Source organism: Gekko japonicus, unplaced genomic scaffold, assembly GCF_001447785.1.
Source record: "Gekko japonicus isolate JY-2015 unplaced genomic scaffold, Gekko_japonicus_V1.1 scaffold28, whole genome shotgun sequence".
In the NCBI taxonomy this organism is placed as follows: Eukaryota; Metazoa; Chordata; class Lepidosauria; order Squamata; family Gekkonidae; genus Gekko; species Gekko japonicus.
In genome coordinates, this window is record NW_015177010.1 from 1576137 (window position 1) to 1600875 (window position 24739).

The 24739-nt window shown below is 43.3% G+C and overlaps 1 protein-coding gene across 2 annotated transcripts in view; it reads right to left on the reverse strand.

Moving 5' to 3' along the window:
* Positions 1 to 243: 243 nt before the first annotated feature.
* TCP11L2 (t-complex 11, testis-specific-like 2) overlaps positions 244 to 24739 on the reverse strand; it is a 31251-nt gene continuing 6755 nt past the window's right edge. The window contains exons 2-12 of one of the 2 annotated variants that reach the window (XM_015427593.1): positions 24491 to 24542; positions 17902 to 17955; positions 15236 to 15407; positions 13455 to 13590; positions 10929 to 11049; positions 9861 to 10081; positions 8237 to 8373; positions 6581 to 6771; positions 5135 to 5316; positions 4607 to 4779; positions 244 to 3198 (exon numbers count right to left, since the gene is read on the reverse strand). In XM_015427593.1, the coding sequence (XP_015283079.1) occupies positions 2954 to 3198; positions 4607 to 4779; positions 5135 to 5316; positions 6581 to 6771; positions 8237 to 8373; positions 9861 to 10081; positions 10929 to 11049; positions 13455 to 13590; positions 15236 to 15371 (1542 nt within the window). In that variant the 5' untranslated portion in view covers positions 15372 to 15407; positions 17902 to 17955; positions 24491 to 24542 and the 3' untranslated portion in view covers positions 244 to 2953. Of the gene's footprint in view, positions 3199 to 4606; positions 4780 to 5134; positions 5317 to 6580; positions 6772 to 8236; positions 8374 to 9860; positions 10082 to 10928; positions 11050 to 13454; positions 13591 to 15235; positions 15408 to 17901; positions 17956 to 24447; positions 24543 to 24739 lie in introns of both variants that reach the window. The other variant, XM_015427592.1, reaches the window with a different exon arrangement.

The window sequence follows — 24739 nt, forward strand, 5'->3', positions numbered from 1 at the left end:
CATAGGGAAAGTGTTCCAACCCTTTTATCATTCGAGTTGCCCTTTTCTGCACTTTTTCCAAAGCTATAATATCCTTTTTAAGGTGTGGTGCCCAGAACTGCACACAGTATTCCAAATGAGGTCTCACCATTGATTTATATAGGGGCATTATTATATTGGCTGATCTGTTTTCAATACCCTTCCTAATAATCCCCAGCATAGCATTGGCCTTCTTTATTGCAGTCACACACTGTCTCGACATTTTCAGTGAGTTATCCACTACAACTCCAAGATCTCTCTCTTGCTCAGTCTCTGCCAGTTCAGACTATTTTTGCAGTATATTTTGCAGTATAATACAACAGCCATATCTAGGCCAAAAATGTTAGATAAAACATCTCAGAACAAGGCAAGAATGGGGCAAGGGATGCTTTAGCCCTTTTCATATAATATTCTGGGAGGATGAGTGCAGGTGGGTGAGGTGGAGTTAGTGGAGAATGGCATCACAGTGACAAACTCCACATCTGATCTAGGTATGCAGCAGTTCTTCACATGTACAACTGTGCATACTTAGGGATCTCTCCCTATGATCAGGAACCCTGATTTTACTGTCGTGGTTATTCAGGATACCTGATGACTCTGTGCCTGTAGGTCAGAGACAGAGGTTACCCCCCACGTCACTTCCCACCCCCCACACATGTACCAGTTCCCAGGTATATCATTTGGACAACCCTTTTCTTTTACAAGCAAAGTTTTATGTGTTGACAGAGTTGCTTGTATGACTTATAGATGGTGATTGCTAGAATTTAATTTGTTCAACTGACAAATATACATCTGTCAGAGAATTTTGCTCTTTTTTGCAACTACAGAAAGAAATCCCCCCTCCCCAGAAACCAGCCTCAGTATCAGATAACCAAGCAAAATATAGTTATTTTCTTTTTGAAGGACATATATCGCCCTGCTACAGTTCTGTTAAATGAAAAGGGCATTATTTTCTTTTTAAAGGACATATAATTCTGTTAAAGGAAAATAAGGCATAGTTGCCTATTAAAAAAACCACAGTGTTCTTAATGCTGAGGTCCTTTAAGTTTGTCATAGATGTGCCAGGGCACTGTATGGCAAGTAAGTAGCACATTATTCCCAAAATGGGCAAAGATGAATTCATAGCAAAAAAAAAATACATTGTAGGAATAAGAACGATCAACAGGGAACATTTAGAGGCATACGCCCACTACAATTGGACAGGTTAGAAGTTTCGCATTTGCTAAGAGACTCACAATGAGCCAATACTTCCCAGAAGTAATTTTTTAAAGTTATTATTCATTATGGTATAAATTGGAGATTTTTACACCCAGTATACTGCAGCCCTTCTATATTCAGTAATTTGACATATGCAAAAATAGTTTATATATAAATATTGCAGTCTGTCAAGTAATCTACAATAAAATGTTCCCACCAACTTGCATAACAATTATACATTTCATATACTTCTAGAGGCTCAACCAGGTCAGTAGGTTCTTTACCACATAAAGACTGTAGGATTGGGCAGCAATTGGCAGAACAGAGCCCAGGCCAAATACCCTTACAGAGTTCTGTCTTCTCTCCACACCAGCTGCCAATCTAAAAGTAAAGGAGGATAATAACAGAGCAAAGAGACTGTGGGAATAGGACTTGCTGGAAACCATTCCCTGCTTTCTCGAAGTAGCCCTCCCATACACCTGATTTCTAACCAAGATGATGAACATGAAACATTAATTGCTCTGTTTACAATACCTAGATCTTAGGACCATTATTTCAGACTGTAAGGCTCTGCCTATCAATATTACTTATACCAAGCTTCAAAAGGCCTACTGAACAGTAGAAGTACAAGGCCTATCCAAAGGGCCTAAAACCAGATTACTCCTCCAAAGGGGGGGGGAGGGTTACATTGGCAGTATATGAGGACTAACAAGTCTTTCTGCATACAGTACTGGTACAGATGTAATGCTTCTGATCACTAACTCTATTAAGGGATTAGCAACAAGCTTCCCCCATCCTTTTTGCTGCAGGCCATAAATATGATTAATAATTATATCTGTATCAGTCTTAATCATGGTTACTACTACTAACTAGGATTTTCATCATGACCAGAGCTTTGAAGCCAGAGGAATATCCTGGTTATTGTTAACTGAAGTTAAGATGCCATCATAAACCACAGTTAAGAGTGGGGGGGGGGCTGGCAAATTAAAGAAAGGTCTGGAGAAGTGTGTCCCACAGGTCATGCCTGATCTAGAAATCTTACACTTGACAACTGAGCCATCATCATGTACACAGACTATTGTGTGGAGGAATTCAGTCACCTCACCCAGCCAAAAACAGCAAGTGTTAATCACTGTATGACTGAGGTACATGAATGTCCCTGCATGCCTGAATAAAAATACCTCCAAACGAGTGACACAAGACATCTGACTCAGTGGCATCTTAGTGTGCAAAAGGGAGTGTTTTGGGGGGACGTGGGGGGAACCCCTGGTCCTGTGACCTTACCTACAATAGGATCAATCATTTAGATTATTTTTTTCCTCTAGTTGCTAGAGGTCTCTTCACAAACTGGCCACTCATGTTTGAATAGTGTGCCATCAAAATTAATATTTTAATTCAGATTAAATCTGAACTACAACCTTCTCTTTCATTGCACCAAAGATACTGGAGGAAGCACATTCGATTCTTGCTTTGGAGAAACCATTTACAGAAGACAATTACAATAAATGTTACAACTCATTGTTATAAACAGAAATAATCCTTTCAAACATGTTTAATAGCTTTGCAGGGATTTGAGGTTCAGGGGCACCTTTATTTGAATATAATTGCTAGAGTTTCTTTCATTAGATATACTCATTTCTCATTACCAGTCATCACTTTTAAGTTATGCACATTCAGAAGAATAAATCACCACTATATAAACACTGCAAAGAGGAGAGGGGATGAAGATTTACATGTTTCAATTAGTAGAAGGGTCAGTGTCTGCTGTACTCGTTACTGGCTTGTTGAAAAGGAGTTTTCGAAAGATATTTGCATAGAATGGTCCATACACCTGTTTATTAAGGTTGACAATGCTGGCAAACTGAGATCCAATGCTCTTCACTTCTGTCTGAATCACAGCAAGGCCTCCTGGAATTGTAGCCATTGACTTCTGAGAGCATGGAGAAGCAAGGAAATTTCTCATGTACAGTTGAATTCGTTTATCTGGGTAGGGGATGAAGGGAAATCTCATTTTAATTCAATATATGTGTATCTTGCCATTCTGCCAAAGTCAACCAAGCAATAATTTAAAACAACCAAACAAATGTATAGTTAACCAGCAATACCATAACAGGTCAAGCCAACTTTCCCTTGTGTCATTCAGTCTATGTACAATAAAATTCTAAATACAGAGCAATGTTATTTTTGGTGAGCTGTGATTGCTGTCAGCTTTCCCCCCTCTTTCTTCTGCTCTTGTATTACCATACTTCTGCCGCAGCCAACCAATGCACCATTTACAAAGGGCACAAGTTGGAAGGCAGTTACACGTAATCTATTACAGTTCAGGAGCTATATTTATAACACTGATTAATCTTGGATATTATTCAGGATCACATATTTTAATCTTCCTTCTTTCTCTCTCTGAATCCACCTCACCTTCATTATCACCAGGAAAAAATTGAGAGGGGGCAGTGCAATGGCCTATATAAGGGAAGGGGGGTCTAAAGAGGGGGACCCTGTGGTTGCTAGGCAATTGGTAACGGCAGCAGCCAAATCACTAAACATAAATAACTGGTCCACTATAGATTCAGGTGGGTATCCGTGTTGGTCTGAAGCAACAGAACAAAGTCTGAGTCCAGTTGCACCTTTAAGACCAACAAAGTTTTATTCTGGGCATAAGCTTTTGTGTGCACGCACACAAAAGCTTATACCCAGAATTATACTTTGTTGGCCTTAAAGGTGCCACTGGACTCAAACTCTGTTCTCATCCAGAATAGGTATTGATATATAGCAATCTGTCTGTATCAATTTTCTTTCCAGACTGTATCACTGATTTTAATCATCTGGTATCTGACGAAGGGAGCTTTGACTCTTGAAAGCTTATTCCTTGGAAATCTTGTTGGTCCTTAAGATGCTACTGAGCTCTCTTGCTCTTCCACCGTAGACCAACACGGCTAATCACCTGGGACTGAATATATCTGATGAATGATGATCTAGAAATCTCCTAAAAGTTGGATTCAGATTTAAGAAGACCATAAGGAAGTATTTTCTGTTATATACTATAATGCAGGGGTCCCCAAGCTTTTTGAGCCCATGAGTACCTTTGGAATTCTGACACGGTTGGGTGGGGGGGGGCTTCCACAGAATTGCTGCTGCAGGAGATGCTGCAGCTTACCTTCAGTCACACAGTAAAGATACTTTTGCTGTGGTGGCAATTACTGCCAAAACAATGTTTAAAAAAATCTGTACAGGCAAATCAGAAACCTTGGTGGGCAAAAGCCCCACCTGGTCCTGCCCACTTTCTAAAAACATTTGGTAGGCACCATGGCAACCACCAGCGCCATGTTGGTAGCACAATTAAGCACAGACTTAAACAGTAAGACTCCCATAGTCCAAGAGTTAAATTACTAACCAATTAAGGATCTGATTGTATTATCTTCCTCTATGACGTTACAGATCTGACCCACTAAATTTGCATGAACTTCTTTGTTTAGTGGCGGGAAGCCCCTCTCAGTTAATGACTGGTTTATTTCACAACATGTCTTGAGACCTATGGCAGTAAGAGCTTCTTTCAAATCAAATGTCCTGCAAGCAAAAACCCAGAAATAACATTAACACAGTCAGATATAACATGGTTTTATCCCTTCACTTTTCAATTATGTTATAGTAGAGTAAGACTGCAAAAAATATTTTTAGTTTGCTATCAGTTAGTTTAAAGCAATTCACAAAAGTTATATAGAGTTCAGACAGCAGCCTTCCAGCCTCCTGTTTTAGCGCTGAAATAGACAGTGAGTGTGTGAGGATTGTCTTGGGGGAAAGTAAAACATTTTCACTGGAATTCACGATGGTCACACACAACTCCCTGTTAGGGCATTTATAATTAATTTTAGAATACACACCACACAATTGCTAGCTTCCTTTCTTTAAAAACAACACTTACTTCTTATTGATTCCGTCAAGCAGAACAAAGGAAATCTTCTTTTGTTTGTCATCAAAGTCTGGAATTCCTTCAATAGCTGCACCCACCATGTTGCTTGTTATGAGACAGATACAAGCCACAATTTTCAACTGATTCAGTTTCTCTGACAGCTCACGAAGGCGACCTTCATCTGCCACCAGTGTCTGGAACAGTTGTTTAGAAAAGGGTGTGTCATTTCTATAGCAATCAAACTTCTGGTACAATTTAACATAAAAATATTTTTATTAGGACACCAATTCTGATTAGATATTCTCTCAAGTTCATTTAGTCAAGAAAAAATAGTTTCTGTGGAATATAGCTACCAAGATTTGTACAGTATCCCAAAAGCCTGTGCTGTAATGTATTTCCAGTCTGATGTTTGTTGTACATGTTCAGAATTTGTTTCCAGCTTGTTCTGGGCAGCGAACAACCCCCCACCTCAACTGTATGCACCTTGTTTCCTTAAACAACAATTAATGGCTTCCATCAGTTTTTATGGGAGAAAGCAAACACAGCATGTCAGAGAGAGAGGTGTTTCATTACCAACTAACGGATAACCTCAGCTAAATGGATCCACATGTATTTATTTCATATGTTCACCCATTTGTGTGTAAAACATTTGCATGCTTGTCTGTTTTTTAAGGCAATATGGGGTCTGTAGAGCTAAATCTAACTTCCTGTTCACGCCTTATCTTAATACATTCCATTGCTATAAGTAGTATTCTTCTAGCTCTGCTTGTTTTTTTGAACCTGAGCCAGACTAGGGAAAATATGCTTCAAACAATAGAACATAGTAAGATAAGGAGAGGATAGGGCAGGGTTTTACTCCCTGCTGAAAATAACATTTCTACAACCACCACCCCCCGGATGTAAATGGGAGGACACATAGAAAAATACATCTCATATGCTCCTATCATGACCTGTCAAATTCACAATACACGTAATTATCATAAAAGAAAAGTTTTTAAACAGTTAACATAGAACACATTTTTTTTAAATCAGTGACACTCTTAGCACAAGAAGACATGTATAGTTTACAAAAAGACTGATTGTCGTAGGGTGCTATTGGATAGGACCTGTGATATCACTTCTGACACATAATCACTCCCCATTCCTCCTATGCACATATGTTGAGAACTTTTAAACAGTTTTTACTGTGTCTCTAGTGGTTGAACCAGATGTACAATTCCAGCATGAGTGAGTGAGATTATTACTAAGATATTGAATTTTCTCCCTCAAAAGAGGGAAGTAGGACTCTGGAGAGGTGGCATATAAATTCCCTAAATAAAAAATAATAAAATAAGTGGCAAAGAATCTTACCCACAAGTGATGTTACTTTCATCACATGGAGGTGAGATGTCAAGAGAGTATTGTACTGGGGGGGGGGGTTAAACCCCCCTGACAGAGCAAGTAGGATTCGTATTTTACCTCAGGAATATTTTTTTTCTGATAGTCCCATTGCAATAATTTCAAGTAGCTGTTGGTTAGCACCAGAGTAGGGCTCAGATTTGGTTTTGAGATCCCACCAGCACCAGAGGATGAAGACGCTTCACAGGAAACAGAAGATAGTTCATCCTGTATAGATTCCCTTATCCATTCTGTTGTTAGGTTCAGGGCACCTAGACATTCCAAGACAGTGGAGATTTTACGTGAACAGTTTGGCTTGTCACAGGAATTACTGCACAGTTGAGTGAACAGCCCTATAGGGTGTAGGGCAACCTCATTGCAAACATGAGAACTGGGAAAAGCTGCAGAGGCGTTTGGCCTCAGTCATGTCATGGTGGAGTGGTTTCAATTTTGTGTTCAGATGCCATCACGCTATTGCAGAGTAGGCTGCAACTGTTGCAGAAAGTCTGCTGGGCATTTTATGACGTAGGCACTGATGGCACAAGTTCTATTAACATGACATGACATAATAGAGTCACAACACAGTACAGGAAGAGAGAAAACAGGACCAGTATGAAGATCCTCCTATAGAACAATGACTGTATAAGACAATCCACTGTACTCCACTAGCAACGTGTTGTGTTGTCTGCTGGAGCTGCAATTTCAAGCAAGTCCAATGCATTTCTAATATAACCCGCAGTGCCATCCTAAGCAAAATTACACCCTTGTAAGTCTACTGAAGTCAACAGACTTAAGGATTGTTACTCTGCTTAGAATGGTGCTGAAGCAAACATACGACATACCAGATTGCCAAAGCTATACTCTTTCTCCAAGCCTTCTCATCCCCATCTCTCTATTGTAAGTAATTGATTCTCTGAAACTTCATGAATGGCTCTCTGGACACTTTCATTACTTTCATTTTCATCTTACAATAGTCAGAATAGTCCTACGTGTGAACTGGCTACTTCGGCAGTCACCCTTCCCTTCCCTTGTTTCCTAAACCATGGCTCTGTAGCAATTCTGCTGTGATTTTACAACAGGGAAACTACCCTTGCCTTCCATTATAATTTTGTTGTGTGTTAATGGTTTATTGCAGGAATCCCGCTCCCAGTGCGGCGGCACACAGTGACATGTACCTGGAAGAGTCCACCTGCTAATCTTATACACTACTTATGGCACATATCCAATAATTGAATGTATGAGTATTGTACTAAGGGGAGGAGTACACGAATAAAATAATAGAGATTGTTTGAGAGAGCTGGAATTTTACTACATATACATTCAAGAAACAAGACTGTTGTTTTCTTCATAGTCAAGGAAGTCAACTTTTGATTGTTATGCTATAGTGTTTTGTTGCTGGTTCCACTTGTCTTCTGGACAGACACACAGAACTGGCAGTAAGACAAACAGCCCTCTTTCCACAGCCCTTTTCTGTAAGCGAAAGCACACACGGTGAAAGGCAGGGAATGATCCCGAGTCCAACCATTTCCTGAAAACAACTGGTGGGCACCAGAAAAGGTGTCAGCACCATGGCGCCCATGAGTACCATGTTGGGGACTCCTGGTCTAATCAGACCCCCAGTTAGGAGGACAGAGATGCAAATCCCTTCTTGAGCCTCTCCCAAGCTACAGGCCCCAAAGCAGCTGCCTGCATTCCCAGGCCACTGGCTACACCCTCCTTTGTCAACAAGGAACGTACTTGGTGTTTCTTCAAGTATTTCTTGGAACTTCGCTCGTTCATAATCCACCAAGTTGCGCTGAAAGTGAGGTCTAAGACTCTGAATAGTAAAATTAACATTATCCATCCTCATGAGATCCAGAACATGGAATATTTGCCTGAAAGGATACAAGAAACAAGTCTGCGGTGTGCCTCATAGAAGAAATCTCCTTACATACCACTGAACAGCAGCCCTCTTCTAGCAACACAGTGCGCAGATCCACATGCTTATCTCAGTCCTCCAGCGATACAGTTTGGGAAAGGGGCAACTGCCACACCCTCAAGTTAAAGTCTGGCCCTGCAGAAGAACTATTATTACAGCTTCTATGGTGACTCATGCACTTGTCTGCATACATCTTGTACAGAATACATCTTATATTAAATGATCACAAATACAGAATTATCCTCATTGATGACTGAAAAAACAAACATCATGTAGTAGCAGGCAAGGGGGCTGAGCCCTACTGAAATTACTTGGAGACAAAAGTGACCTTCCACATCACGTTTTACATTCTTCCTGTGTCCAAGAAAGTAGTGCTGGGATACAGATCTTGAGAAGTTGCTCCTATTGCTGAGATATTACTCTGTGGCAATACCTGCATTTTCCTGAGAGCAGTAGTAACATCTCTACCTTACCCACAAGATATGGTTATACCAAGGGATGACTTGTAATAGGTGGATGTTCTTCTTAACATTATATTCATGCAAGCCAGAATTCTTTATCAGCAATGTGATAACCCATCCTTAAGTAATGTAAAAGGAGAAGTGGGCCAAGGACTTCAGGGCAGGATACTAAGGGTACAGAATTCTAGGCCCCTGGTCACCATGGCCTAGGGAGCCAAGCAAGATGCTGCTTGGGGACATAAATGGTCGCCCATCTCTACTTATCCTCACAACAACCCTGTGAAGTGGGATAGGCTGAGAGAAAGAGAGTGAGTGACTGGTCAACAGTCACCAGGTGAGCTTCATAGCCAAGTGGTGATCTGAACCCAGTTCTCGCCAGTCTGTATGAACAGGAGATTTGCAAAAGAATAGGTCGTAGAGGGGGGAAATGCAACAAAGGTGCTGGTCTGGATGCACTGAGTCAATGTGGCAGAGTGGGTAGAGTGTTGGCCTAGGATCTGGGAGAACGAGGTTTGAATCCCCACTCCGCCATGGAAGCCTGCTGGGTAACTTGGATCAGTTATACACTCTTGGCCTAACCTATCTAACAGGTTAGTTGTGAGGACAGAAGAATGATGTAAACTGCTATGGGTCCCCACTGGGAAGAAAGGCAGGGCATAAATGCAGTAAATAAATAAACTCAACGTGGTCAGGACATCAGCCGAGTTCAAATCCCCACTCTTCCATGAAGCTCTGAGCCAGTCACCTTCAGCCTAACCTATCTCAGAAGTGTGTTGTGAAGATGAAATGGAGGGGGAAACTATACATACCCATCTGATTTCTTTGGAGAAGGGGAGGGATGGAAACATAATAGGTTGATTTCCAATTTCGCTCTAGATCAATTATTTAAAAATCAAAGTATTTAAGTAATTCTTATTTGGGAAGGGGGGGGTGCTGTAAAGCGATGGAACAGCATTTTTTAAAAAAGCAATTACACACCAACCTGAACAAGGCTACAATATTCCCAGTGGCTTTTAACTGGTTTACATCATTATCTCTTACTGGAGCACACAGTTTCCCCATTGTGGTAATGACATAGTTTGCGAGGCCCTGGATATCAACCGCGTCATGCTGGGCCTGCTGCCTTATGAGTTCTGTGTCAAGGACCTCGCAGATTTGGCTTCGCATCCTGTTCGCGCCAGGGTTCAGAAACGAAAGAAGAATCTGCAGTATTAAAAGCAAAACAAAAACAAAAACATGCCAACTAAGATCTACCAGCCACAACTAATAGCCTGCAACAGTAACATCTTACATAAAATATACAGTGACCAGCTGCCAAAAAGAGGACACATCTCTTGCACTTTCGGTGGTTTCATGTAAACAGGGAATTCCATTGGGGTGGTTTGTCTCATATTTACATGAGAAGTAGCACCTACCATTCCCTGTTTCCCTTTGTTTCTGGGATACATGCCTGGCAACCAGTGAGGGAGCTGCTGGTGACAGTGTGATGTCACTTCTGGAAAAATCCAGAACTGCTACCAGTCCTCTCTAGGAATTGTCAGAAACTATATGGTAAGACTGTAGAGTTCCTGGGAATTCCTAGAAAGGACTGGCATAATTTCTAGGTTTCTCCCAGAAGTGACATCATGCTGTTGTCTGTCCTGCCAATCATTTTTTCCTCCCACTGACACTTTGAGTGGTGGAGGGTAATGAGGTAGGGGATCCCCAACCCACGGGGGGGGGGGCTAGCAACTTTAGAGTCATCCTACACAACCACTGTCCTTTAAAATCATTGTCATCATACTACATTTAGATATAAAACAGGCACATTCCTGCTGGCGAGCCAAGCAAAAGAGCCAGTTTACTTAACAGTAAACATATTATTATGCCTCACATTATATAGCTTCAATTTTTATCATTTGTTTTATCCTGTGATAGAGACCTTCTAGGTTGTGGACTGCAAGGGGTTAAAACAGAGATGTGGCGAAGCGATTTTAATTATTACAGCCAGATTAGCAAAACAATAAACTTAGCATGGGCGAGGAGAAACAGAAATCAAAGCCAGACTTGCCTCTTTAATTTCATCAAACAGCTTGATGGCATGCTCATATTCGGGGGGATCTTTGTTCAGATATTCCTCCAGACGATCCCAGAATGCTTGGTGTACAATTTGTCTCACTCTTCCAGGCAAACTATAAGAGGGGGGGAAATCCACAAACTATATTTGAAGAAGTGAGAAGAATCAACTGTCACAAAAATTAAGAGTTCTCTGCTTGTGAACAAGCACCAAATCATTTCATTAACTGCAAGATCCAGAGCCACCGCACTTGTCTTCCTGAGCTTCCAGGGGTTCAGGACCATTTATGCCATAGGCTCCAACTGGGTACACAAGAATGCTAGGCAGCCCCAGTTTCTGCACGCATCACTCTAGTGCCTAGTTCCCAGCATGGGGAACTCTGTTCTAACTATTTTGAGACTGGATCTTGGTCTCTCTACAGTAGGAGAAAGATGAGAAGTTTGGTGTAGGTACAGGGAAGGAAGAACGGTAGTTGATTTATCTGTAGGAGCATGTAAAGATACAGATACTGACTCTGGCTGAGGACCCAGAAATCCTCAACAAGTACAGCTGGAAGAGAGCTTGCACAGAACTATTTTAGGAGGTGTAAAGGGCATAACTGGCAAGGAGATGACACTGGCTACCATCCAGGCCGATCCTGCGGGTTGCATGTCACAGTATAATTTGAAGTCATAAGAATGCTCCATGCAGTCAGTCAGGTGTGTCACTTGGGAAAGGCCCACACCTACCTGGGAGAAAGGCATAAGGAATTTTATTCTGCCTTTCCATTAGAATAAATCGAAAGGCAGCACAGAGATACAACAATCTAGTAGTACCTTTGCATATTCAGGTCAATCCTTTGAATAGAGAAGGGTACAAGTCTCTCCCTCTCAGAGCCAACTGTTTGACAATCCCATGAGGAAACGGGATTTATGAAGCACCTTTTAGTAAGCTTTCTAGACAGTACTGACTGAAAAACACCATAATATTAGCTTTTTCATCTGACAAACTCTGGACTATGAGTAATACTACAGGTAATGCTCTTTCATTACACAGAGCACAGAGGATTCATTAGTGGAAACCAGTGTGGTGCAGTGATTGCAATTACACCAGAAAGACTCAGATCACATGGACACATGAAGCTGCCTCAAACAGAATGACACCACCAGCCCATCAAGGTTAGTGTTTCCTACACAGACTGGCAGTGTGTCTTTGGGGTCTTTAACAATACCTATTACCCAAGCCTTTTAACTGGAGATGCCAGGAATGGAACCTGGGACATTCTGCATACAAAATAGATGTTCTACCACTGATCCACAGTCCTCCTCCCACTCCAGCCCCCATTCCGCCCCAAATCTCTCCTCAGCCACAAAGCTCACTGGGCAATCTTAGGCCAGATCTCACAGAGTTCATTCAAGGAAGAAACACCAGCAGAGCATTTTTTTGGAGAAAGATCATCTAGCCCAGGGGTCCCCAACCTTTTTGAGCCTGCAGTCACATTTGGAACTCTGACACAGCATAGTGGGCACAAGAACAAAATGGCTGCCACAAAATGGCTGCCACGGGAGGTGAAGCCAGCCACAAATTGATCGCTAAAGCTTAACTTCTGTAACACAGTGCAGATCCTTGTGCTGTGGTGGCAGCTGCTGCCAAAACAATATTTTTAAAAATCCGCACAGCAAATCAAATCTCCAATAGTTAATCAGAGCCTTGCTCTGACTGCTTCCTAAAAACATTTGGCGAGTGCCAGGAAAGAGGTCACCAGGTGCCATGGCATCCAAGGGCACCACATCAGGGACCCCTGATCTAGTCACATACAAACTTCATGTTTGGAGTCATACTGAATGCTCTGTGTGGCTCCCTTGAAGACCATTTGGAAGCTGAAGTAGTGCAGCATCCCAGCTTTTGACTGTGACTAGCCACTAGGAACATATGATACTAGTAGAGTCAGCTAAGAAATGCCGGTTCTTATGCTGAAGCAGTCCAGAGAGTATGAGACCAAACGATATCAAGAAGCATCTTGGTCTTTAAAAGCCCCCTTCTCCCATTGCTCAGGTCATATTACAAGCCTCTGCTGCAAGTGTCAGGGCCCTTCAGAAGCTAGACTGATCGTTACCAGCAGCAGGGCTATCTTCCCTTTAGGGCTCACCTCCCAGGGAGGTCTGACAGGCTTCGGTTCAGCTGTTGCCATTTAGGTGCACGGCCAAAGTCTGTGTCTTAGCAATTTTGCATTTGGAAGATGGGGGGGTTGGAGCTGCTGCATTCTTGTGATTAATCTTCCAATTTAAAAAAACAACAACACTATTTCAAAACTGGATTTATCATTCAAGTGCCTTGTGGGGCTGCAAGACTGAGAGACAAGGTATACTTTTAGAAAACATATAAAGAGAATTATCAAGCTACCTGAGCCGTCACAACCTTTGCAGAGCACCGTAAAGCAGGGCAGGCCACCTGCGGCTCGGCAAAATTTGTTCAAGAGCCAGCTCCTGTACGAGCAGCATCCGCGTTTTACGCTGTGGCTTTTATGAGCTTCTCGATTACCTGTTCTGTGGGTGCTCTATGCGCTGCAAGTGAAAATTCTCATTCACAGCAATTTCATGAGCTAGAGTCAGGTCTGACAAGTTTCTTGCTGCAGCCATCATTTCGTCAAAGGTGACCACTTTGGGAGGGCTTGTTGCTGGAAGAAATGGAAGAAATGGACGTGAGAGTGCCATGAAACAAGAGATGTGAAAACTAAACATCCAAAATTTCATTTCTTAATGGGCTGTCCTAAGCAGAGCTGCCAGAAAAATCAGATCTGGGGCAAAATGCACATGTGGAAAGGAGATGGAATTCAATGAGAATGATAGTTACAGTCTATAAATCAGAGGTCTGCCAGCAAATACAATCCTTAAAGCCGGGAGCTAACAGTAAACATGAGTCCACCCCTGCCCCTTCCATCTAAGCTGGTGGTTTCCAAACACTCTCTCTTCACTAAACCCACAGTGGCTCAGTTCAGACATGAGGTTCAGTGGCCTCCCCTACTCTCTTTTAGGTGCCCGAATAAAGCATTTCTTTTTACCCAGGCTTTCATATGAGGAGTATAGCTTTTACAATTGTTTTTATTCGTTTGTTTCTAGGCTGAGAACTCTGTTTTTGTTCTTTATTTTTTTATTTATTTAGAACATTTCTCTGCTGCCTCCCCAAACAATCAGCTTGCAATGGCTTACAAAATTATACATGTAGAAAACATAGATCTGCTGTAAATAGTTTTAAAATTAAATTATTAACAATCCAGACTTATAAAAATGGCTTGTTAGATACAAGATTGTCCCATTGGGCTTGCATGCTTCCACATCCTTTGGCGCACAGCTGCAACAGTGAACAATTCCTGGCTACTGCGAAAGCAGAGTTTGTCATGAAGTAGGAGCTGCGGTGGCTCAGTGGTTAAGACACTGAACTGCAGGCTGTGGAAGGTCAGTAGTTCAGCAGTTCGAGACCCGGGGGCCGCATGATGGAGTGAGCTCCCATCTCTAGTTCCAGCTCCTGCCAACCTAGCAGTTCGAAAGCAAGACATTGCAAGTAGATAAATAGGTACCACTTCGGTGGGAAGGTAACAGCGTTCCGTGCGCCTCGGTGTTTAGTCATGCCGGCCACATGACCATGGAAATGTCTTCGGACAGCGCTGGCTCTTCGGCTTTGAAACGGAGATGAGCACCGCAACCCTAGAATTGGATTCGACTGGCTTTCGAGCAAGGGAACCTTTACCTTAGGAATCAGACAAAACTACAAACTGCAGTTTGTCATCCTGCCTACAAATAAGGATTCCGCAACAGGGTTCAATCCTGTTTCTTGGGAACCAGAAAGTCTTCTCTGGCACACACAAGGGGAGTAGGGAATATGGGAACCAGAGACTTGTTCTCTTAACAAACAGACTGTGGTTTGCTCATTATGTCTGAATTTATTTGCTTCTGTGTGGTTGCCATGGGACACCAAATGCAGTAGAAAGGATTCTGGAGTATTTTCTAGGGTGTGCAATCAGTATATGTTCAGCCCTACAGGAACTCTATATGTTCAGCCCTGCAAGAGCCCTAGAACTTCCTCAGCACTCTCCTGCAGACAGACACTGCAGGAAAACATTGGAGGCAATGGCTTTCAGGGAAGGTTGCCCACTCTTAATGATCTTTTTACTGAAGAATTCCTAGTGAGCTTCCAGTGAACCCCAGGGTTTCTCAAGCACAGTTGACTTTTGGCTCTGCAAAAACCTCTGACTTTCAGCTATGGCAAAAGGACCCCAATCCCATGCATCCCACAATACGTGCAAGTAATTCCTGCTTGCTTACAAGCTGGAGAGCTGGGCTTGCTTGAAGAGTCACTGGTAAAACTTTGTCTTGAATATTCAGAGTCGCTGGAAGAAGCTGCGCTTTCAGATAATCTTGAAGAGTCACAGTCACCGTTCTGCTCATCATTGAGAGGCATTCTGGGTCAACTTTTGCAGTTCGGAGTATGCAGGACCTGAAAAGAACAGCTGAGTCATCTAAATCAGTCTATTTCCCAAAAGCCAATTAAAAAAAAAAAAAATCAAACGAGCAGCATGGGAAAAACAGCCATGTTCAGATTCGAATACAAATAGTGATGCCAGCCTCCAGGTGGGGCCTGTAGATCTCCCAAAATTAAAGCTGATCTCCAGATTACGTAAATCAGTTCCTCTGGGGAAAATGGCTGTTTTGGAAGTCGGACTCCATGGCAATATACAATGCTGAGTTCTCTCCCCTCACCAAACTCTGTCCTCCCCAAGCTCCACCCCCCAAATCTCCAAATATTTCCCAACCCAGAGTAAGTAAAGGTAAAGGTTTCCCTTGCTCGAAAGCCAGTCGAATTCGACTCTAGGGTGTGGTGCTCATCTCCAAGCCGAAGAGCCAGCGCTGTCCAAAGACGTTTCTGTGGTCATGTGGCCAGCATGACTAGACGCCAAGGCGCACAGAACGCTGTTACCTTCCCACCGAAGTGGTACCTATTTATCTACTTGCAATGTCTTGCTTTCAAACTGCTAGGTTGGCAGGAGCTGGGACCAGACACAGGAGCTCACTCCGTCATGCGGCACTCGGGTCTCGAACTGCTGAACTACTGACTTTCCAGTCTGCAGTTCAGTGTCTTAACCACTGAGCCACCACAGTCCCAAATACAAAACATGAATAAGGAAGGCTGGCCTACTGTATATTCCTTTTATCTGATTTTATTTTCTAAGCTGCAGTGGCAGCAGGCTGTCCAACTGCTAAGCATGTTTGATCTTTGGTTTTTATAACCAGGAACTCCAGACTGGCTTATTCTGCATAGTGCTTAGAGGCCTGTTTAGGAACCATCACCCTCCATTAGAAGGAGGAGGTCTGTAATTATGAATTAGTAATCCCTGATTCTACAGCGAAAAATCCTAGGAGGGAATTCAATTATGCATTTTTGCATAACAGCGTTTAATTTGCATTTTTGTACTTCTGCTGACACAGGGATGGGATAACAGGCAGTTTCCTGCAGCCGTATAGATATGGAGCACTGGGCATTTTTCTACACTGTATTCATGTAGAGATGCTTTGCTTATGTACCGGCCACAAAGTTGTTGACCCAGGGGGCTAGGTTAGAAGAATGACAGTTACTCTGGTTAATCCCACAGTATCATCCACTGTGAACAAATGCTCCCTCTAACCTGTGGAGGTGAGCAAAAATTCTACTTCATGAGCTACTGGCATTCAAGTTGCGAGTGAGCGATTTGGCTACTGCCTAAATTAGTTTGCTTTGGAGCCATCCTTCCTGAGCTAAGGCAAAAATGTGTGAGCCGGAGGCTAAAAAACTGTGAGTTAGCTCACACCAACTTAGTTTAGAGGGAACACTGCTGTGAACATAGTGCTTGGAAGGATGAAGAAAGCCAAAAGGAAAGCCAATGACTGAGATGCAGTACTTCACTTCAGAAGTATAGGATGAAAGGTGGTCTTAAATCTGAAAACTGTTTTGGGGGGAAATGCCACCTTTTGACACTGGTACTCCTCCAAATTACTTAGTCCATCTTTAAACGTCCTTATTTTTCATGGATTAGGGGGAAAGACTACTTTAATGTTTTATGTGTGACCAAAAGGATTAGAAAGCATGTCGCTTACCTGAAAACACATTGGGGTGGGGGAATGATTCTGTCAGTTTCCAGTGTGTTGGGAAAAGCTGCCTGTAGTGGATTCCTACTAGCTACCTTCCCTGTCAACAACAGCACAGTCCCTACCCCAATCCCAGAACAGTTTTGCAACTATGTTTGATAATGTTCATGAACATTTTTGGAAGGTACACATATGCACTTATATGCCACTTCAAAACTTGTTCTTATATACAGCTCATCAGAAGCCCAAGGAGAGGAGCAGGACTCAGATATGATGTAACACTTTTTTGGCATACACATGCATCTATAAGGCAAGTCACATCGCAGCCTGTGTCTATCTATGAAGAATTTTGGATGGCACTGTTAATTAACTGCAACATTTTAAGTGACTAACAAGCACAATAATAAGCTGAGTAACTCTGCTTGTGGATTGCAATGTAAGCCTGCAAAGCCTAAGCATTCGGATTGAGAGGTCCAATGACCGCGCCAGCAGGGGAGGGAGAGAGACTTTCCGGGAGTGGGGGTGGAGCACTGCGACATGCTGGTGTCATGCATTGGTGACATCATCATGTCAGTGACATCACACAGCAACGGTCTGGTTTGGGGGCAAAGCTCTATGGTAAAACGGCCCTCAAACCATAGAGTTTTGCCCAAAAAACAAGAGTGTTGCTGTGCGACATTGCTGATATGATGACATCACTTCCAAGTTTGGGGGTGGGATTCCTCCCATTGGCCATAGGGTTGTTAAGCAGGTTCTCTATGTCCACTGGTCATAAGAGTCATGACTCTGAGGAAGCCATTAGCACTTAGAAGGGGGGGATGCCAAACGTTTTGTCACTCAGGACCATTCAAAGGTTTATAGCAACCTACCTAAAGCTACAGAAACGAGTCTGTCCCAAATTTGCAGAGACTGATGCAGTTTTCCTACAATTAAAAAAGAAGCAGAAATGATTAAATTCAATACTTAGTATTTCCAAAGCATTTTAGTGGGTTAGATTATTGCAACAATGCACAGAAACTCTGTAAAAGTGAGAGGTGGGACAGAAGTGCAACTGAGGTGGAAAGAGCGAGGAGCTTGCTGAAGGCCACCTGGTGAGATTAGAACTCAGGGCTTCCTAGTTCCCATTTTGAGCCATTACATGACACCAGTTCTCATTCTTGGAAAGCCAGTGATTTTAAACAGCAGCTGCTAGTTCATTAAAGTCACATTAGGAAACAATTTGGCTCAGGGGCGGGGCATCTGCTTTGCATGCCGAAAGTCCCAGGTCCAGTCCCTGTCATCTCCAGTTAAAGAGGCCAGCCAGTAGGTGATGTGAACAGACCTGTGACCTGTGAAGAACTGCTGTCAGTCTGAGTGACAAAACTGATCGTGACACAGCAAGGGTCTGATGCAGTATAAGGCAGCTTTATGTATTCAAGTTTATACTTGTCAGGACTTAATGGGGTGAAATCATTTCCTGCGCTAAAGAAGAAGAGCTAATTCCCGTGTAGCTCAGATGATTAAAAGACCAGCCCTGCACTAAACAACACGTGTAGGACAGGAAGTGAGTATTCCATCCCATTTGGAGCTCCATGTGGAATTTAGAGCGTCATACTGCAGATACTCCAAGTATGTTCTGGCTGCGAGCCAACAAATTTAATCTTGCATCAAGTGCCAAAAGCTAAAGTTAGATCTCTTGCTTACAAGACAGAACTTTGCCAGATGTTCCTTACTTTAAGTAAACTTCATGCATTCCCCCTAATGGAATCAAATTCATGTCCTGCCAATAGGACAGCAAAAGGGGGTCACCCATAGAGACAGCAGGGGTTCAGCAAGCTCAGGGTACTCCCCAGGCATGCCAAAACATAATCATTTGAAAATGCCATGAGGATCGAGTCCACCGTACAGAACACTTCCCCCTCCAATCCCGTGCCTTTTCAAGTGCCAAAACAGCTGCATTTGAAGAGGCACCAGGGTATGTGTGTGTGTGTGGAGTGAGAGCTCCGTGGCTCCATATGTTTTGAAATGACAATAGAGAACTCATACTGGCCATGAATTCTCCTATCACGTTTAGCTTGGGTCCAGGATAAACATATGAAGCCACTTTATACAGAGTCAGACAATTTTTCACTGTTGCCTCATGTGACTGTGAGCAGCTCTCCGTGATCTCTGGCACATTTCCCAACCCCTTACCCCTCAAACTCTCCTGTATAGCATATACCAAAAAGTAAGGGGGAAAGGTAAAAATACCCCTTTTCGTGTTGTACAGCTCAGGTTCAGGGCGCCACATGTAGTTTCTTGTTCAGCTATCCAGAACTTTAGCCACAATTATGTTACAATACTTAACTGCAGATTTCAAGACCAGGTAGCTATTCGTCTAGCCCCAGAACCTAGCACTGCTGCATTATTACACTACCTATGGGAGAATTTCCTAATACTTTATTCTGTCCATGCTTCCTTCCTCTTTCTGCATCTTCTTGCAGGTTCCCACATTGTTCTTTCTAATAGCAAAGTTCACAACCCTATCAGTAGGACAAGGGAAGAGCTTCTGAGGAGACTCACATGAACACATCAAGCTGCCTTATACGGAATGAGACCCTTGATCCATCAAGGTCAGTACTGTATAGATTAATAGTGGCTCTCCAGGGTCTCAGGCAGAGGTCTTTCATGTCACCTACAACCCGGTCTTTTTAACTAGAGAAATGCCAGGAACTGAAACAGGGATCTTCTACAATGCCAAGCAAACACTCTACCATGGAGCCATGCCCCCATACTCCTTTGATATGAAAAATACTAAGTTGGTAAATTTAAAAAACTGCCTGCCCCCAAATAATGAATAGCCACTGAGCATGCTCCATGAAACAGGGAATGCTGACAGCAGTTCAGCATCAGTTAAGTGGGCAAAAAACTGGAATCAGGGTGGAAATTAGAATGATGGAGCTCCTAACAGTTTTTAGGATCCTGGAAGAGGACACAGCACCCAGGGGACTGGCACAATGAGGCATGTGGCCCCCACCTTAATTCCCCATCCCTGACACAATGCTCTAAATTTGTAGGGGTGCCAATCAAGTCAAAACTGGAAGAGCACTAACAGGTCTTTGGTTCAGACTGTCGTACTACTCAGGCTCAAGACTACTCAGGTGCAAGACTATTTCCCTGGCTCTTGACCTTAGCTGTTCAGGTAATGTTGCTACAACGCAAGACAGCTAAAGGGTAGGGGAGCAGAAAACTGTTCCCATAGGCCAGAATTCAACACATTTTCCACTACTGCAGTTTGGGAGGACATTGCCAACTGTTCATTCTCCTCTCTTCTCCCTGCAGTTCCTTGCAGGAATTCCTTGCAGGACCCCAGTATTATAGAAAGTGATAGGTGTATTTGATTTCAGAACTCTAAGATCCATAGCACCATTCAGATGTTTTTTGTTTTAACCAGGGCTCTTTTTGTAGAAAAAGCCCAGCAGGAACTCATTAGCATAACAGGCCACACCCAACAGCAAAACTCATTAGCATATTAGGCTACACCCCTGACAGCACTGCTCATTAGCACATTAGGCCACACCCCCATGTTACCAGAAGTGTGGTCATCCAGCCACACCCACCTTTCCCTTCTTATTCTGTTTACCTTGTTTATTGTCAAAACCCAGGGCTATTTTCGTAGCAGGAACTCCTTTGCATGTTAGGCCACACACCCCTAATGTAGCCAATCCTAATGAGTTCCTGCTGTTGGGTGTGGCCTATTATGCTAATGAGTTCCTGTTGGGTGTGGCCAACTCGGGAGCCAGCCGGAACTCCGTTCCTGTGGGTTCCTGCCCAAAAATAGCCCTGGTTTTAACACACCCACCCCAACACATACACACAAACCTTTTTTTAACACTCAAAGCATAAAAAAGTTAAATTCGGCTGGTGTTGTCAAGCTCCAGGTGGGGCCTGGAGTTCTCCTAGAATGACGCCTGATCTCCAGGCTACGGAGGCCAGTTCCCTTGGAGAAAATGGCAGCTTGAGAGGGAAGACTCTGTTAACATCACATCCCTGCTGAGCTCCTTCCTCTCCCCAAAATCCACCCTCCTCGGGCTCTGCTTCCGCATCTCCAGGAATTGCCCAGCCCAGAGTTGGCAACCCTCAGCTTGGCCCTTTTGGGTTTGTGACATAATCACATCAGTGCAGTTAACAAAGTAACATTGTGAGTCACTGTCATGAAGGCCCTGAGGAATTCACTTAATTCTTGGGCAGCCATAGCAACAGTGACACATTTGCCTATTCACGTAAAACAGTTTTGACAGAGCGAGGTTTGGTTCTTAAACAGTAGGTGAGGTGGTAGATCTATGCCTGGATTGTAGACCACCTCAGGCTGCACGTTGGGGTCCATATGATGAACCACAGAACGTTCTGATGCATAGTCAACTCACTACCTTGTGAGAGAGAAGGAAGAAGACGTTTCCATGCCCAGGAATGTTTTTCTTTTCCTTCCATCACAGGAGGCCCCTTTTACAATCTAAAAGTGGTATAATCTAGGCAGGGGCTTACTGCCTCACTTGCTGTTTGTGAGAACCAAGCCAAGGATACAGTGGCCAGTTGGATGGGACCAGTGTTCCCTCTAAGATGAGTTAGTGTGAGCTAGCTCACAGTTTTTTAGCCTCCGGCTCACACATTTTTGTCTCAGCTCAGGAAGGATGGCTCCAGAGCGAACTAATTTATGCAGCAACCAAATCGCTCACTCACAACTGTAATGCCAGGGGGGCGTGGCAGCAGTCCTTCCGGTCGGCTGCAGCTTGTTCGCTCTCCTGCAACCCCCAACGGATAAACAACGTTTACTCTTTAAAAACAAGGTAACTTTATAAAAAACTATCAATGCCAGCTAAGGGAAAAGCCAGAGGCAAAAGAGGCGTTAAAAAGTCACCTCTTAAACTATTAACAACAGAAGAAACGGACTCTGAGTCAGAGCGTGATTTTTCTTTGCCAGAAGAAATGGCCGCAGCTGCAGGAGATACAATTGCACAGGCGTTAAAAGAAATAAAGGAGGAGATTAAAAGCGAGATAAGGACTCTGTCTTCTGATGTTGGACTACTAAGAAAGGAATTCGCTCAGCTCAAGAGTGCTATCGACCCGATAAATCAGAAACTAGACGAAATGGCTTCAGCTGTAAAGCAATCTGAGCAGAAGGCAGACGCTGCTCTTCAGGCAGCCAAGAGAGTTTCGGATGATTTATCAGAGATACGGTCGTTTGAAAATTGGGCTAAGAACAGGATTATCCTCCATGAGACAAGACTAAGGGAAAGAAAAGCGAAGCTACGGGGAGTTTCCCCCAACTTTTGTGCAACAGGAAATTTACAGGAGGAACTCAACAAATGGCTTCTGCAGATACTGCAGTCGGAAGGTGCAACAGAGACCTTGGAAGAGATAATCACTTCGGCTTTTCGAATTAACATTTCAAAGAGAGCCCCCGCAGGAGTTCCGCAAGATATAATCATTGAATTCAAAGAGCTCAACACAAGGAATAAACTGTTTAAAATAGCTCGGGAAAAAAAGGGTTTGCTCTTAGAGGACACTTGTGTGTTTTTATATGCTGACGTCATCCCAGAGGTGCTGATTGCAAGAAGAGGCTTGCGTGAAACGGCTAAAACATTGAGAGAGAAGGAAATACCATACAGATGGTTAGCTCTTGGACATTTGGCTGTGACGATAAAAAATAAAACATTCACAGCATATAATGAGATGACGGGGAAAAAACTTGTTGAAGCTGTTATGAAATTGAAAGATGGGGAGCTGTGAGGGGAACAACATACTTTGGCATTGATAGTTAGGTTATAGGATAAGAGGTAATAATTCTAAGTAGGATGTTTTAGTATAAGAGTAGACTGTTTCTCTTAACATGTTTATGAAGGTTGGAAATATAGAAGAGCTGTTTAATTTGAAGTTAAGAATTTACAGTGCCATAAATGGGTGTAGCAAGGAGGCGACGAGTGTGCCCCCCCCAAGACCTCCGAATATAGGGAGAGAGGTTATTTGGCCTCTCGCTGTAGAGGGGTTCTCTACAGCGCCCACAATCGGAGGCAACCCTTTCAACTTTTCGTTTTAGGTACAGAAGAAAGTGAACTATGATTGTGTTAAACGGATATACTCAACAATAAAAAGTGAATTAAAAAAAAAAAAAAAAACAACTGTAATGCCAGTAGCTCACAGAGTATAATTTTTGCTCACAAGACTCCACAGCTTAGAGGGAACACTGGATGGGACATGGCTTAGTTATACTGCACTGAACAGCTGATTCCTGATTGCACAGGCTTATGCAGGGGGATGGATGCAGCACAGTGTTTCTGCAGTGCAAGGACTTCCATCCACAGGCAGCAACTTTCATGGATCCTTCTCCAGCGGCAGCCCTAAGTGCCTCCCATTCTGCTCCTGAGGGGCAGGAGAAGATCCCCCTCCCCAGGAACAGGGTTTCAGGGGGCAGGGTTCAGGCTGCCAGGGGAGGTAGGAGCCACAAATAGTTGTGCAAGCAGAGGTCCTTGTGTCTTTGGAAGTACTGCACTGGATCTAACATGGGTGAGTTTGTAAGTTAAAAAAAAAAGTTGTCAGGCTTCGCTCGTCCGTCCCATGCATAAGCATCCAGCAGAACACAAACTGCCAAAACCAGTATTCTTCTTCTCCCCCTTTCTTTGCATAGTTACCCTCGAGTTCCCACCGGTGTCATTTTACAGTGGTAGATGTCAGCAAGATTCTTGCCAGAGATCATTCAAACAACCTGTAATCCCAATATGCAGAGTATCAGATTCTAATCTACTACTGAGGCCAGCACCGGACAGTTTCCATAATGCAGTCCATTCATATTTGCCACACGGATAAAATGAGGGATCCGGAGAACCATCACAAAGAAGTCTGTCTCTACATGTTTCATTCACCCTGATAAACATTTCCTGAGAAGAATTTAGGTCAGTGGACAAAAATCAGTGTCCAAAAAACACAGCTTCATTCTCCCTAGCATTACACTCTTCCTTTAGAAGAGGCAGTGAAATGCTATCACCATCTTAGACCCAGAGTTCTAAAGTGCTGTTGTGAGAGCTATTTTAAGCAGAAAGAGGGAGAGGCATACACCGACATACACACGTCATCGGATAAAATAGGAGCACACGGCAATGGGTACAGTAAATAGTCTTGCCAACCTCAAGGTGGTGGCTGAAGATCTCTTGTGATTTCAACCGATCTCTAGGTGGCAGAAATCAGTTCCCCTGGAGCAAATGGCTGCTTTGGAGGGTGGCCTCTACAGCATTGTATCCTGCTGCAGTCCCTCCCCTCCCCAAACCTCACCCTCCTCAGGCTCCACCCCCCAAATCTCCAGGTATTTCCCAACCCAGAGCTGGCAACTCTAACAGTGAACCATGGTCAGTTGGAGGCCACACTACATTTCTGATAGGCTGGCCCGTTCTTTTCAGCCGTACCGGCTCAGGAGTTCTTCCGCATGTAGGTTCTGATGCAACTTACTGGAGGTTGCACTTCCAGTGCTTTGTGCATTTAAGGTCCTTGCTTGGCAATTCTGCAGATTGAGACAGACAAAAGAAAACAGATTTGTGAGCAAAATGCACAATTCCATTGTGTACCATAGCCACTGAACAGGAGCTGCCATGTCTGTACGGAGGGAAATTCTATAATGGTTTGGATTTTATGTTGCATTCTCTTTTGTAATTTCAGTGAACAGATTTAACTTGGAACAGATACTATAAAGTCATCCTG